Source organism: Cyprinus carpio, chromosome B9 (assembly GCF_018340385.1).
Source record: "Cyprinus carpio isolate SPL01 chromosome B9, ASM1834038v1, whole genome shotgun sequence".
Classification (NCBI taxonomy): Eukaryota; Metazoa; Chordata; class Actinopteri; order Cypriniformes; family Cyprinidae; genus Cyprinus; species Cyprinus carpio.
The window spans coordinates 2,832,915-2,850,529 of record NC_056605.1 but is presented as its reverse complement, the minus strand read 5'-3'; the positions used below and the strand labels follow the sequence as shown (position 1 = coordinate 2,850,529).

The 17,615-nt window shown below is 36.1% G+C and overlaps 1 protein-coding gene across 3 annotated transcripts in view; it reads left to right on the top strand.

The window, feature by feature from the left end:
• The first annotated feature begins 831 nt into the window (after positions 1–831).
• LOC109054047 (rap guanine nucleotide exchange factor 4-like) overlaps positions 832–17,615 on the top strand; it is a 67,909-nt gene continuing 51,125 nt past the window's right edge. Inside the window, exons 1-4 of one of the 3 annotated variants that reach the window (XM_042730616.1) lie at positions 832–1,050; positions 3,961–4,103; positions 4,279–4,367; positions 6,102–6,248. In XM_042730616.1, the coding sequence (XP_042586550.1) occupies positions 968–1,050; positions 3,961–4,103; positions 4,279–4,367; positions 6,102–6,248 (462 nt within the window). In that variant the 5' untranslated portion in view covers positions 832–967. The remainder of the gene's footprint in view (positions 1,051–3,960; positions 4,104–4,278; positions 4,368–6,101; positions 6,249–17,615) is intronic. The other 2 variants (XM_042730613.1, XM_042730614.1) reach the window with 2 other exon arrangements.

Here is a 17,615-nt window from a genome sequence, read left to right as displayed (position 1 = left end):
TTTATTTCTAGCCAAGTGCTATTCTTTGTTTAAGCTTCTCTCAATAAATGAATGAATACATTATAAACAAACAATTGCAAATATGTTACACACAATTAAGGCAGTATTAAAAAAGCATCTGTTGTGAAAAGTCTTATTGGGTCAGATATGACCATATTAAATATGGTAAATGGAAACTTTCTAAATGACCAATATGATCAAAACTTTGCTGAAAACCTGTTGAAAGTTTATAATTTTTTTAATCAAGTAAAAGGCCTTTTAATAAAAAAAAAAAAAAAAAGTCCACCTTCCGGTAATGGTTCACATGTCTTTTTGTTGTGAAATCGTTAATTATTTTTATAAAATAAACTATTTTTCACAGTTTTACTAATATTGGACTGAATATCCATAATTTTTTTTTTTTTTTTTTTTTTTAGAAAAAAATGTATTAAAATGTAAATATCAAATATACATCAGGCTTTACTGAGGAAAGTTTTGTTTACATCTATTAATAATCATTGTATTTCGATAAAAAGCTTGATGTATCAAATATGATACAAAACATACATAAAAACTCCAAAGTAAAATTCTAAAAAATATCAATTAAAAACTAAAAAAACCGATCAATCAAAAAAAAAATGAAAGTCAGTCAAACGATTAATCGCGATTAATCGCATCCACAATAAAAGTTTCATTAAACAAAATAAAAAAACTTAGTACAAACAATTATATTTATAATGTGTATATATACACATCGTTTGACAGCCCTAACTTTAAAACGAGTGTTGATAGGCACTGTGTACGTACCTTTGACTCAGAAAGCTTACAGCGCCTGTGACAACTAGCCCCGGTGTGTTTCTGCGCTGTGTCAGCTGTGTGGGCGGCAGCAGCATCTCTCAGAGTCAGACTCAAACTCGCTCGCTCTCAGTAAAGTCACATCTGCTCGTGATCAGGTGCATGCGGACGATGCGAACTCTAAATTTACTCCATGATTTCACCGAAGATGGTCGCGGCACACACCTCCAGCCACCCGTCCGCCTCTGCTGAGTGGATCATCTGTCTGGATAAGAGGTACCATCATTACCCTGCACAAACTTCATTCGTCTGTCCTGATGATGTTGTTCTGGTCCACCTTCAGCAATCATTCACCCAACAGCGCCTCATGCAGAAGACGTTCCAAACACATTTGATTTGTTAAACAATGTAAGTTTAATGTCATAAATGTTAATTGCGATCGTCAGTGATTGATGTACAGTACAGTATGCATTCAAATGCAGCGTTTCATGCTCAGCCCGATAGATTTCAGATGATAGACGGATTCACTGCAAGCTTCACGCCTTCCGCTGCTTTGATTGTGAACGCAGTAGATGGTGAATTGAAGTGCACTGAGTGTAGTTTGTAAAGGGCTGTTTGTCACCTGGAGGAGGTCACCAGTGCTGCAGTGCTTGGGTTACTGCAGACATATGAAGAGACACTTTCTGCTGTGAAGGGCTTTAGTAACGAGACCAAACTTAAAGGAATAGTCCACCCCAAAATAATAATAATAAAACATTCACCTTCATGTTAAAAACCAAACACCTACACATGCTTCTTCAGTGGAACTCAAAAGGAGAAGTTTATCAGAATGTCCATGGTGCTTTTTTGCATGAAATTAATGGAATTCAGACTAGACGGTTAGACAGAATGAGGCATTCATTTGTACAAACTATTTTAATAAACCACTCCTTTTATATGCATTACTTTTACAATGTCTTTATATACTTTTTGAAGCTTGAAATCTTGGTTGCATGGACTTTCAATGGATGGTCAAAAATGAAAAGAGAATATTACAAATGTCTTCATTCATGTTCAAGATGAATGAAAGACCTTATGTTTGGAATGCTATGGGTCAGTAAATGATGACAGAAAATTATGTCATTTTTGGGTGAACTATCCCTTTAAATTAGTCTGTATCGATTTTGCACAACTTGAAATTTAAAACACTATTGCACGGACTTCACAATTATACATTTATAGTGCTGATTTAAATTTTTGGGCAGCCAATGGAAGAAACATACAGATTTAGAATGGCACAAAGGTTAATGATGACAGAACATTTTTGGGTGAACAGTCTCTTGAAGAATTAAACGTTTTACACATGAGACTTTTCATTTGTAGTAATAACAATACTGTGAGTGTCTGGACTCTGCCCATGATAGCCTAGATACAGGACATCTGGGATATATCCAACATTTTAAAGCAGTTAACAAACATTACAGCCTCATTATCAAAGATAGAGCAGAGATTTGTGTGTAATGTGTTCATGACACACTCTAATGGACTCAGACCTGCTCCTCCTGCAGTGAATGTCTCCATCTCGCTATAGATCAACATTTACACACCTAAAGCAGATGAAAAAATAAATGTTCCAGTATTCATCTCTCTCCATTCCTGTCTTTGTCTCGTTGCACCTGACATTATTTTGATGGAGACATAGATGCATAACAGCAATGTCCAGATGTGTTGAGTGAAGCTGTACTTGATTTTTCTCCTCTGACTCAAACGACAACATATTGATTGCTGTTTGAATTATATGAACGTCATAAATTCACCTATTGAGGCTGAATGTAATTTCAAAATGCAAGTCTTGAATTAAGATTGAGAAGAAACTGAGAAGAATTTGAGGATCTCCATAAATGCCCTGAAGCTAGTAGTCTGTTTAAATCATTAACCCTTTAGTTGCTATGGAGAGAATTTGTATTCAGACTGTGTTGTTCTGATGAAAAGCTTTGGGTTAAACATCTTGGTCACTTTGACAGTGTTATTTAGGTTTTGATGTAGAACTGTTTGCATAGTAAATGGATTTCTAGTCTCTGTTAAACACCCTCAGACACACAGGCACATGATCACATGTTGTTTGCACAGGTGTGTCTGACCTCTAAGTAGATATGTGCAGTTTAAGAAAGACACCTTTTTAAAAAATAAAGCCTAAATTTTCAGCTTTAATCTTATATTTAATATGCTAGTTTTTAAATTGAATGTAGTTTCAGTGTGGGATGCATATTGCACACTAAAAAGGGAAAGGAAGGGCAATTTTAGATCACTGGAAATAAAATTGCATTTACAAGGTTGATACACTGAACGTCTTTGTAGAAGACCCTAATTCCAAAGCTTTTGGCAGATTTTTATTTGATGTCAATATTCAATATTCAGTCAATATTCATGACTGATCATGCCATTTTCTGGGTGAAACCTAGAGATACGGTCACACAAACATCAACCTCTTTAGTTTGCAAGACATGTCAAGGCTGCAGTGTTTTGCTTGACTTGCTCTGTGATTGTGTGAGGTGTTAATTAGCCAATACTGTCAATATCCCATTACTCCACAGTGCTTAAACCTTAAACATTCACGTGTGATCGATCTCGGTGTCATTCTGCTTGGCCAGAGCTGTTGCATTAAAGAGTGCTTACAGTATCTGCATTGCACTGGCCATTGTTCAACCTGCGGTCTAGAGCACTGGTCATCAAAATCCCATCGTTCCACCGCTAGATCTGTATCACATACTGTACAGTACCTCATGGTTTACTGATGATGATGAGCATTCTTTCTCTGGGGTGCTGTTGAATAAATCAGACTTGCTAATTGAACTGCTTCAAGTGACAGTAGCAGTCAAGAGTCCCCTAAACATCCATAAATCATCCTAGATATACATGATTATTTTATTTTATTTTACTTTTTTACCAAACCAAATCACTTTTAATTTATTTTAAGAACACAGAATGTGTTGCTCTATTAATTTGTCTGTAATCGTACACTATGGGAATACTGAAAAGCATATTTTCTTTAAGGTTGGCCTTTAGCTTGGTTGTACCCAATGTGCTCTGGTTAATAATCAGACTTCTAAACAGACCAGCTCCACCATAGTACAAAACACACACACACACACACACACACACACCCCCCCCACCCCCCCCATGAGAACAATGTTTCTGTGTGTGCAGACCGGAGGAGCGTTCGGGGGAGGATGTGGACATTATCTTGGCCCGTCTGAAAAGTGTGAAGGCCTTTGAGAAGTTCCACCCTGCTCTACTTCAGCAGATCTGTCTGTGTGGCTTCTACGAGTGTCTGGAGAAAGGCATCACATGTCAGTCAAACACACACACATGCACTCACGCTCACACACATAGGCCTTCATATGATGTGAAAACATTGTTTGTTGACAGAATTACTTCACATAAGCTTGCATTGTGACTGGGTCTAGTGTAATGATATGATTTTTTTCAATAATGCACTACCTTCTCTCTGTCTGTGTGTGTTAGTGTACAGGCAGGGTGACATTGGCACTAACTGGTACACCGTCCTGTCCGGTTCCCTAGATGTCAAAGTCTCAGAAACTGCAAACCATCAGGTACGTTGTCATGTCAGTTCTGTTTTTAAATGATAGTGAACAGAGCTTATCCTGGGTCTGAACTATCTAAGACATGATAATATTAACATTTTAGGCCTTTCATTTATGTGCATCATTTAACTTCATATGTTTCAGAATCCTCAATATCACCACATAACAAATTAATAACTTGATTAATGAATTAATAAATGATAATGATCTATAAAACTACAATAAGTATATTAAGCTTTATTCTCATGCATACAGTTCTCACTTAGTATTTACTAGATGTGACCCTTAACCACAAAACCAGTCATATGCTGAATAAATCAGCCTTCTATTGATGTGTGGTTTGTTAGGATCGGACAATATCTGGCTGAGATACAACTATTTTTAAAATCTGGAATCTGACGGTGTAAAAAAATCCAAATATTGAGAAAATCACCTTTAAAGTTGTCCAATTAAAGTTCTTAACAATGGATATTACTGATCAAAAACTAAGTTTTGATATATTTATGGTAGGAGATTTACAACATATCTTTATGGAACATGATCTTTACTTAATATCCTAATGATTTTTGGCATAAAAGAAAAATATACAATTTAAACCCATACAATGTTTTTAGGTCTATTGCTACAAATACACCTGTGCTACTTATGACTGCTTTTGTGCTCCAGGGTCACATATAGAAAATCGTAACTGCTTGATTGTTGCAATCGTATATTGTTGCAAAATGTAAACTATATTATCAAACAGCTCTTTGTGTAAAGTTGTATATATAAGTATGTTCAGCTTCATCTGCATACTGTATGTACAGTACACTAATGTAAAGCAATATGTACCATATAACAAATCTAAAAATGCTTGATCACCCATATTGTTGTAAAATGTAAACTGTATTATAACATAGCTCTAATCTTCTAAAATGTGACTATAATGCATGAACATATTAAAATATTATAAATATTAGCAACATGATTTTTTGTAAAGCTTCTTTGAAACAGTGTATTGCTGTATAAATCTTGCTATATAAAGCACTATATAAATAAATTTGACTCGATAATAGAACATACGCATACTCACACATTCACTGTAGTTCATCAAGGACAGTTATGTAAATCATCATTTACATAACTGTTATTACATCACATTAACAGGTCTCCTTAGACGTACAGTATCTCACCTAAAAGGAGTTATATTTAGGCACAAGACAATTATGAGAGGAGATGGAGCACTCAGAAGCTTACAGTTACAAATATTTAGTGTCAGCTAAATTCTGTTCAGTTTGCTGAATGTCCCTCATTTGTCTCTCTGTTCTTTAGCACTTGCTTTTTTTTCTCTGTGCTTGTGTTGTGAGCAAAAACTACCAAGATAAAAAAAAAAAAAAAGCCTTTAGTGGAATTAATTTTTAGTTGCTAAGTAGAATCTGAACTGGAGCTAGACCCAGTAAACTGCTTGTGATTCCCCTCCCAAGTGAAAATGAATATGATCTTATATTGGACGTTTTTTATAGAGTGCAGGTGCTTAGTATGGACAGCAGCAGAAAACTAGAGCAACTCCTAACAGATCTGCATCTTACATTACAAACCTTAGGGACGAATGAGCTGACCTCTCTCTTTCTCTGTGTGTGTTGTCCTTGAGAAAGGCCTGAATCTACGTGGAAGTGCATCAGTCTCTCGATCAGAAACATCTTAGATGACTCCTCTCTTCTCATCTCATCCTCTCTGAAAGAGTTGTGTTTCTCTTCATGTTAAGATGCTGTCACTATCTGTACGCTGGGCATCGGCACAGCTTTTGGGGAGTCTATTCTGGACAACACGCCGCGACACGCCACCATTGTCACCCGAGAGTTCAGTGAACTGCTGCGGATTGAGCAGAAGGACTTTAGGAGCCTGTGGGAGGTATGACAGTTTACTGAGAGTATAGCAATGACGCCTTTATGAACAACCACGACTGAAGTTGTATGCATCTATTTTGTTAAATTTATTGTCTAAATTAGCCAAGTGGAACTTGAATATTGGTAAAATACAAGCATACTTTAGCATACTTTTTTTTTAAAAAAGAGTGTTTATTATGGAAGTAATACACTTTAATAAAATAATAAACTTACAGTAAGGGCTTATATTATATTAACGTGCTTAACTTATATTAAATGCTCTTAGCTCAACTTTACAGTATTTTTGACCCACCTATGTATATCTTTTTAATGTATTTGTCAAATGTATTTGTAATTACACAACTGTAATGATGAAGTTGCAATATAATACACACACACACACACACACACACACACACACACACACACACACACACACACACACACACACACACACACACATGAAGACTTTAGATGCAAAAACCTCTAAGTCTGTCTGAGATTTTTCAGTTTTTTTTTCTTTTAAATGGCCATTTTTATCAGGCTCCTATGTTAAGGTTCAGTAATCTCACTTTAATGGCAAAGAAAATGTTATTAGTCAGTTACTGAATTATTTATTTTCAAAAATGTCCAATGTTATTTTCATAGGAGCCTGATAAAAATGCTAATTTAAAAGAAAAAAAATCTTGTATGTATGGTGGATATATGTATGTGTGTATATATTAACCTTAAATGTAATATCAAATAACACCCTACAGTTAGAACTATAATCAAGTACTTTAAATGTGTTTTAGCATGTTAGTCATTACAACATAATAAGTGCACTTCCTTGAAACATGACAAAAGATTATTGAAACATTTATTTAAGATATAATTTAAAGTATTACAGCATTACAAAGTGCACTTTTAAAAAAAAGTGTAATCTGTGTTAAGAAACATAGTCATAAAATGTACTTTCCTTAAGTACACTTAAGTGGCCTTTTATTTCATTATGTTGTCTGCAAGTACAATTTTAAAAAACGTTGAAATTTTGAAGTACAAGGTCACTTTCGAAAATTTTTGGCACTTCTTTTTTTTTTCCACAAGGGCAGCCATATAAAAACAATAATGAATTGAATTGAGTTTGAATTTGAATTGACAGTCCCAACCTATTGTTACAGAAAGTAAGAAAATAGGATGGTATTGTGATGTCAGACATTTCACTTCATACAGAACTGTACACAGTGCCAACGAGCTCCTGAATCCACACTGGTCCACCCTTAATTGCCAGACTGCCTCAACTTGTGCAAAAAAACTTAAAAATGTATTTTAGCTGCAGCTGCAGTCTGTAGCCAGCAGGAGGCAGTGATGAAATAAAAAATGTTCTGTTCTCCGGTCTCAAAATGTTGTGGTAATCCTCTAGTTCAGTGGTTCTCAGATAGGGAGCCAGAGGTCAGGCAGCAGTTGGAGACTTAAGCACACTTCCAAGGGGCCTAAAGATGGATTAAAACACCCTTAAAATAAGCTAAAATAGCTAAACATGAAGATGTCTTATCCCATCCTCACAAGCCATTGGAAAAGACATGCAAATTCATAGGCCATGAAGAACATTTGGTTCTTAAAACCTCTGTAATTACGGAATGTAACTGTTTAAATGTACTTAAAATTAATTTACTTAGTTCTTTTATTATACTGCCACTCCACGTTTCTGTAAGTAGGCAGATTTATCATTACAGCAGCTCCCAAAATATTGGAGTCTACATGGATTTGAATGATGAATGTCTTTAAAGGTCTTGAATAATGGATGGTCTCACAGTCAAAAAGGCTGAGAAACACTGCTTTGGTGTGACATGTGACATGACATGGTTTATGTAGAGAGTCGGGGGATTTTAGGCGTGTTGTGCTCACTTATTCTTCAAAAACACAACAGATGAAGAAGACTTTTTTGTCCTTTTCAGTCTTTGGCAGAAAAGGCATCAGTGCTTCTGCTCTTCGGGACCGTGAGTTTATTTCTATCTTAGTCTTTCATTCTCTCGTTTTGTTCTTTCTGGCTGGGCCTGATGGGCCTGATGGGAAGCTTTTACTGGAGCAGGTCAGAGAAGGACAAAGCAGCCTGGAGCAACACCAGAATGAGAGGAAGACAGGGAAAACAGGAGAAAGAAAAAAAATAGAGGAAAGGAAGGAGAAGGCTGAGGAAAGATATCAAGACACAGAGTTCCCCTGAGAGGGACTGTCCCTCTGCTGAGTGTGTGTGTGTGTGTGTGTGTGTGTGTGTGTGTGTGTGTGTGTGTGTGTGTGTAGCGCAGTGGGAAACTGAGAGGACCAGCAGAAGTTCTCTGCTGTATCTGCTATAACTCTAAGGTGATGTCTGTTTCTGGCTAGCTGCAGTTATAATCTAATTATAGTATTTTATTTCTCTGACTGTTATAAAGATATATAAGTATTTATGGCTGTTTTGATGTGGTGATTCATACTTATAAGAAAATCAGTACAGAACTAGTTAGTGTAGTGTTAAGCTTGTGTGCATTTTTTAATTTGAAAAACACAATAGACAGGTTTTATAAGCATGCCACTGGTCAGTCTGTGTTTCATTATATTGATATTAATTGTGTTGGAAACTAATCTGCTCTGTATTGAGATTTGATAGCAGTGTACATTTTAAAAACAGCATTTCTGAATTTGACAATCAAATGTGGTAGTGTTGTTTGAATAGTTTTTTGAGTACAGTAGATACACTCGCACAATGGCACACACAGTTAAAAGAGCAGGTTATTGTTAGCTGGATCTTTACTGGCTGTCAGTCATGTTGTGCTGTGCTGATTTGATTGAATACATGTCTGTGTGCAAAGCTCCTGAACAGATCAGTGACGTTCAGTGCTGTCTGACTGCCTCTGTCTGCTGGAGTGAAGCATCATGGTGTTGTGTGATATAGAGAGGTCACTGTATGGTCACTGTAGCTCAAACATCAGATTCCTCTGAGATTCCTCTAGTTACAGTATTATACTGTTATCCTAATGACATGATTATAAAAACATACAAACCATGGCCTAAAAATACACTTGTGAAGATTGATAAGTATATTAAGTACACTAAAAAACTGTACTTGTAGATAATAGAGTATTCAATAAATAAAAGGCCATGTAAGTCTTATTACAAATGTTTAATAACATACAGGTTTCAGTAACACTTCTCACTGGTTGCTTGTTAGCGCGCCTATTATTAACATATTGGCTGTTTATGAATGCTTATAGAAACACATATTCTGCACGAGCATATTCTACATCCCTAATCCCCTAAACTTAACAACTAACTTACTAACTAATAATAAGCAGCAAGTTAGGAGATTATTGAGGCCAAAGTTGTAGTTAATGGTTTGTTAAAAGCGATAACTGGACCTTAAAGTAAAGTGTGACCCAGGTTTCAATAGAAATTACATTAAAATATATTTTACCATTTACCATAGTTTACCATTAATGCTGGTCAGTGCATTTAACAGTACGCTTAAACCATATTTCAAAGGCAATAGAATTATGATATTATTACATTTAGAGATTAGTAGCCTACTTATGTCCTATGTTAGTGGGTCAAAAAACACTTTGAAGTTTAATGGCATTTAATATAAATTTAAACTATAATAATTTTCATGTAAATGCAATTAAGATGCAATTAAGTATCTGAAAACATTCAGTTCGCAGTTATTTTTAAGTATATTATTTCCATAATAACCATGCAATTTTATTAAATATGCTAAAGTGTGTTTCTTTTTCACATGAGTAACATAAGCTTACCAGCATAGTTTATACTGCTGTTCACCATTAAACTTGCTGAATACTAGAAATGTGTTGATATGTGAATGTTTGTGGTCATATAATAACCCTGTGGTGGTGATTAGATGAGTTGCTTTTGCAGTTTGGTTTTCTTAAATGATCTGGGTGGACTGTGCTGGAAAAGGTGTTTTAATTGTGAATGATGGAGTATGTCTAGATTATACATAAATCTCATATTACAAAGTAACAGGAGCAATCACTTTGTCCATGATTTTATCACTTTAAGATTCAGTTTAGAGTCTGTTTAAAGTCCATGTGAACCAGACGTTGCTGCCGACTTCAGTATTGTGATGCATTTCCAACTGAAATGGAACACTGAATAGAGGAAGGGGCTTTATTTAGCGCAGCTCCTCTCCATCTCTCACTAACGGTTGGAGAGCCGAGGTTAAGGATATTCTGTTCAATCCATTACACTGACGTCATCTGAGAAGGAATGGCATTCCAGGAGGAAGCAAATTTACAGATTAGGAGCATTTTTTCCCCCCTGTGGAATAACTTGCAAGGATTAATTATTCACCTCAATACTAATTATGTGCGTTAACAAAATAGATAGTGCCGGTTTTGATTTGCAGACTCTTTTACAGTTGTGTAAAGTCAGCTTACTTTAACAAAAATAGCAAATGACTGCTCGGATGCTTTCTGACTCCTTTCCGTTTACAGTTATAGATCTTATTCACATGGCTTCTGGGAAAGAGAGGTGTGTTTGTGTATGGGTTTGTGTGTGTTTGGAGTGTAATGCTGGGTCACTGGGTGGGTTGCACAGAGGGCTGACTAACAGGAAACCAGAGAGACATTGAGTGTCTGTCTGTGTGTGTGTGTGTGTGTGTGTTTAGGGGGATTTTGGGATGGACAGGATGACCATGTTCCCATCCCACCCACACCAGCTTACACCCATCTATTATAACCACATACTATATATGCAAGCATATGACAAAAAAAAGGTTCTATAATGTGATTTTGAGCTTTTGAAATATTTTAAATCGTCAGCTGTACATGCAACCAGCATTGTACAATCATTACATCATCATTAAACTTAATCTGAATGTGAAATAGATACTTATTAGTAATAAACTGGTATGGCAAAAGGAAGATGGATTTGGTTCCCAAATCACTCCAAGTAATTTAATTTCACCAGTAGCACATAATTCTTCTTTCACTAGTAGAAAAAAATGTTGGTTACATTCACTTCTTCTGTCCACAGAGTGCAGTCAGTGGGAACCGAAACTGTTTAGTTAAATATCTTCTTTTGTCATAAAGGGATTGGAATGACATGAGCTCAGTAAATGATGACAGAAATATTATTATTATTATTATTATAATTTTTCAGTTTTGGATGAATTGTCCCTTTAACAAGGTTTGAGGAGCAATATGTAAAATAGTTACTGCACATAAGCATACGATTTCCATAATTTTTAGTATACTGAGTTCTCTAAAAAACAATCCTACAGCCAGTATAGTTTATAAATTATGTTATTATGATAAAGAATTTTTTTTAACAGTATTGTTATAGATCTAATGGGACATTTTATTTAATTTCACATAATAAAATACTAAAATACTTGAAATACTATTAAATGTGTTTTGGAAGTTAAAAAGTCATATTTACAGTGGAAAACATAAATTGACATTCCCAGAATTATCTGTGTGTCACTTTATGTTTGAGTTCAGAAATTTAATTTCTTCTTAGTTTTTTCATGGCATTTTATTGTGCATGAGGGTTTTATGTTACATCTTATGTTGTTAAATGAATGTTTATTGCATTATATAAGTATGATGTGTGTTACCATGACAGTGTTTTGTATTTGTATTTATGGCACTTCTGTATATTAATATTTACCTCATCTCGTTGTAAAGCTGCTTGTGATGAACTTTGATTTATGTGAGTTTTTCTTACCTGTGTTTTTAAGTTGAATGTCAGTATATTATAAATGCAAAAAGATTTTAGTAAATAGTACATTACTGTAAATTTAAGTTCAATTTATATAACTTAAAATGTTACTACCATATTTTTTTATGGTAAAGTTATATGCGCTGATATTTTGCCTGACACTAATTCTAGAATAAATAAGTTATTGCGATAACCAATTTGTTGGCCAACATAACATGATCTTGGTCAATACAAAATGCATCTACAATTTAGGTTTATTTCTATTTATAATTATCATTAATTACCAGTATAACAATGTTATAAATAGTACCTGGTGTTCCTGTTTTGGTTGCTCATTGGCATTTAGAGGAAACCATATTCATATAGATAAAAGACAGCTTTGGCAGAAACCAGCAGCACCTGTAAGTAACTCATTTCTATTTCAAAGCTGAAGCTCTGCGCTGGGTAATTGTGATGTTTGCATGAATGACAGTGGTCTCTTTTGAAGCAGCATGTCTCTCTGCCTTTATAGAGCGACAGCTGGTCTTTAATCTGAGACAAACACAGATCCTATCACAGCGCAGACCTCTGCCTGTCTCTGAATTAAACTCCACTGCATACGCAGTGTGTCCGTAGGAACTATCCAAACTCAGTGTGGCTTTGCTGCTCTACTATTTCTATCCAAGGTCTTTGACTGTTTGGAGGTGGGTTATTTCACTCCAAAATACCCTCCCAGATCAAGCAGTTTGTGTGTCAGCATTTTGTTTTCAGATGACATTGCTGAATGTGTCTGGAAGGGCTGTTAATATTCCTCGATTGATGAAGAACATGCATTTTGATATATATTTTGAACATTTCAAGTTGTGCACATTAACATTTGATAGTGTATTATGAACAAACATGAATGTTCATGAACAAAAGTGTATTTACAAGTTAACATTAAACTAGATTAATAAATGGTGTGAAAAAAGTTTAGTCAATACTTAAAAAAAATTAATTAATATTTTATTAGCAAGAATGCATTCAATTGATCAAGTGACAGAAAATACTTTTACATTGTTACAAAAAATTATTTCAAATAAATGCTGTTCCTTTTCAGTCGGTCACTCTCGACGTCACGTCGATAATGACCGACGGATTGGGATCTCGCTTAGAGAGACCAATCCACTTTCGAGTGTAAACTAAACAAGCTGATGCACATTGGCATGCGATGATTGCATCCAGCTGCCGCTGATCGCAGCACGAGTATAACTAGCAGCAGGTGCAAAGCATACTCAGCTTTTCGCTTTGGAGCCAAGCGGTCATATCGTTCTGCTCCTGACTTTGAGGAAGACTGAACAAGTTCAGCGCTCTTTGGAGCTCTTGGTGTTGGTGGTATGGCGCTTCAGCAGTGGTGGTTTCCCGTGTCGCGTGGGTTGCATACATCAGGCTGCACTACCCTCTGTTTGTGTTGATACATCCCCGGACGTTTTTTTAAAGATGCCCTTCAACGCATGCATTTCTGGATGTGGTCGTTACCTGGCGCCTGTCACTTAACCCTCTGGAGTCTAAGGGTATTTTTGGGGCCTGGAGAAGTTTTGTCATGCCTTGACATTTGTGCTTTTTTCAGTTTCTTATAAATATCTAAATGGCTAAAGTCTAGTCTCACTGTAATCAGCACAAACTAGGCTATAATAATATGTGAGCAGCATGTATCTACATGATTGTGCTTTTGAGAAAAAAAATGTTATGCGTGGTTAGTGAAAAATTAAAAATGTTAAATCACTTGAATAAGGCAATAAAACACATACAGAAAATTGGTTCCCAGGAATTTTGAGAACTGGAGCTTGTAGCCTAGAATTTTTTTTTTCTAAATGATGTGAAAATCATCTTGTTTACTCACTTACAGAAAACAATATATTTATTAAAATTTTCTAAGACACTTTTTGTTGGTAAAAGTCATATGCGAGTAGGCGTCAACTATCATGAATTCACACCTGAGAAGACAAAGACCTGCATAATGAGCTGCATAATGAACCATTCAGTCACCTGTGTCACTGAGAGGGATGAGTTTACAAGAAAGAATGTGAGGACAAAATAAATCTATATAATTTTATGTTTGTAGTTTATTTAGAATATATTTAATTATCCCACAACATAATTTAATATTCACTTGTGAGTGCAGTTAAACAGTTTATTAGGAAAAAATCAAAGCTGACTTTCAAACTGAATTTTTTGCATCTTTACTCCAGTCACACAATCCTTCAGAAATCCTTTTAACAATCTTATTTTCTACAAAAAAAAAACATTTATTGTTATTATTATCATTATTATTATTATTATTATTATTATTAATGTTGAAAAGAGCTGAGAATATTTTTTTTTTTAGGTTTTTTAGTAGGGGGATAAATTGAAAGAACAGCAATGATTGTTACATTTGTTACAGTTACATTTATTGTTACATTTATATTATTTACATCAAGCTTTTGAATGGTATAGTAGTGTATATTGTTATTGAAACTTCATCATATTTCACTTGATTATACATTTAGTCAGGAATTATAGTTTGGAAAAAGTCTTTGGAAAAAGTCTAACTAGTAAAATGTTTACACGTTATGTGAAAACTAGTACAAGTATATAAATAAATAAAAAAAAGACTTACTCATGTTTATGATCTCTGCTGAATAAAGTGCTTCATTCTTTTTTTCTGAGGAAATCCAAATCTCAAATCCTCAACCACATCACATCTTTTTGGGGTGAATTATGTCTTCCTCTCATCGCGAAGCAAACAGTAAAATAATAAAAACTTGAAGAACAATCTCTCTGCGTTGTCTTCTGTTGTGTGGGCGTATTCAAAAGCCGCGCGCTTCAGTGAAACATTTGAATCTCAAAAGCGCGCTCGGCGCGGGGGCGTGGTCGCATTAGAAGATAATGAAGGGAGACGTGAAAAACGGACATCGCGTTGTTTTCATATGGATTACTTTATCACAGAATATTTGTTTTCAGCAGCACTTGTTTAGTTTAAAAGTAGACATGTCAGGCTTTCTATAGATATCTCTCTCATGTCTCTTCGTTGAGTATTCACTGAGTTACAGTTCATTTTAATGACGCATTTGTATCTGAAGATCAGCGCAGACAAAGGCTGCAGACAGCACTCCTTGGTTGTTATCTTTATTTTATAAGTGCACAAAGTTTTGTTGTTATTATGTCTGTATACAAAAAAAAAGTAGACCCTTTACAGATTCGATTGATGTATTGCACTTATCTGTACGATCAAAACTGAAAGTGTAATTTAAGTTCTTTTCGGGGTTTTCAGGAGAAAATACCCCAAAACGCGTATACGCGTTAATCGACTCCAGAGGGTTAAAGATGCCCTTCAACGCATGCATTTCTGGATGTGGTCGTTACCTGGCGCCTGTCATTTGTGGACGAGTCATGCTCTCATTGCGGGAGAATGACCGTCGCAGAGTTGTGGAGCAGGGTCTGTTTCCCTCAAAGGGGGCGGGGTTCCAGTGCCTCTGCCTAGATCTAGTGTTCCCCCTGGCAAAACCTCCGAGGGCTCCTCTTTCCACCAGCACCCAAGGAATGGGCTGGAGCCTCCCGTGGGGTACCACTCGTATCCTTCGGCACCCCCCCCCAACCATTGGATGCTGATCGCTGCATCGAAGGGTGAGCCAGACCCAGAAATGATGGCTATGCGTGCCAGGGCCGCTGAGAGGGTTGGGCTTGAGTGGAAGCCTCCACCGTGTCCCGAAATCTGTGAGGATGGACGGGGTTTCTCGGGGTGGCTTACGCTGGTTCTCAGGCCCCCACTTGCCAAATTTCATTACGAACTCAATGATAAAAACACCCCCAGAAACCCACCCCCCCTCACCACCCTCAACCACCCCCCCAAACGGTGGGACAAGTCAAGTCAAGTCTGCTTTATTGTCAGCTTTATTGCCAGCGGGGGGTATATGGAAGTCCCACCAGTGGAGTGGTTGGGGCAAGCCATTGCTCCCCTCCCGGGCCTGTAGGTACTCAGTGAAGACTGCAGATGCCCCTGTCTTGTGTGCAGAGATCGCAGTCCTACTGGGGAAGGATGCGATAGAGCCAGTCCCTTCAGCCATTAGAAGATGGGGTTTTACAGCCCTTACTTCATTGTACCCTAGAAAGGCAGTGGGTTACGACCAATCCTGTAAAAACTTAAGGTTTCTGTTTGTATTTGATATGATGATAGTTTTTCTCAAAAGAAACAGTAAAATTCTCATGAAGTGACTCTCAGAGCAGTTCCAGAGATTATGTTTGTGCGTTCATTCATGTACTTATATATTCAGACAGCAGAGGCTGAAAACACTGTATACTGTATGTGTTAAGCAAACCAAACTGTGCATCTGTGCCATGCATTCACACAGAGGCACGAAGAACATCCAGGATTCTTAATTAAATTGTCTTTTCAAGGTTCAATATTCACAGACAGTAGTCCATATTGTGTTTTGACTCGAGTATTATGACCTACTTTTGATTTGTTTATCCAAAATTTAGCAAATTCTGTGACATTCCGCGCCATACTGTAATTCCGTTTTCATGACTGAATAGGCCCTACAGTTCAAAAGATATTAGCATAAACATGAGTGCAGATTTGGGCAGTTGGTGATGCTAGAGATTTTGAGTTAGAGACTCCCAATTTGCTGTGGTTAATGTTGAGATCTGTATGCCCTCAAGTGGATCTGTTGGCTGCCACAGACTTCTGCCTTAGCTGAAGAAGAAGACACTTGTGAATGCGAGTAACCGGTAATGGATGTCCAGGATGAATGACTCACTGGGTCACAGTCCTTTAATGATCTGTGATGGAGAGCAGGTGTGTCTGTTTCCACGTCCCATCAGCACACATGGCTACTGCTGTCGTCCAGAGCAACGCTAACAGGTGTTCAGATGACTTGCTATAAGAGCAAACATCTCCTCTTTCTGTAATGATGCTGCTGAAAGTTCAGTGTGTGAAAGAGCATCTCTGTGTCTCTCATTCAGTCTAATATAATCAGTTCTCCTGAAGACACAAAGCAGACCACCAAACACTCTGTTTTACAGAGTGATAAATGTCAGCGCTTGTGAGAAAGAAGTGCACCTATTTTTTCTGAATGTGCACTTAATTTTTTTCTTTCTTCAAATCTTAAAAGTGTATTTAAAAAATACTTGCAGATAATATTAATGAAATAAAAGGCCACTTAAGTGTATTTAAAGAGAAACACTTCCATGACTGTTTCTTAACACTTTTGAAAAATCTACTTTGTAATAATGTCAAATTTAAAGTTTACTTTAAAGTACATTTTAAATCATTGTTTTAATAACTGATTTAAAGGATTCAGCTGATTTGTGATTTAAAGAAGTAACTGAAGTATATTATTTTCATAATAAGAACTCTTTTTAAAAGTATGCCAAAGTGTTTTTTTTCACAAGATGCAAGATATAATGTGCAAGTCACATTATATTTAATAAATAGCTCATGAAATACAGATATATTGTTAAAGTTGGCTTTGTTTAGAGATTCATGTTTTAAACAAATGTATTCAGATCAGTGTAATAAATAGCGAGCTTACTATGCTTTTTTAATTTTATTAATTTTTTTCCAGGCCAATGGAAATATCCAGCTTTTTTGTGGTCATAGAGTTTTGTGTGAACACAGAAACTGAATTTCAGAAATAAAATTTCACTGGAGAAAAGTGAGACAACTAGCCCCAGTCCCCCCTTGTATAAATGTATG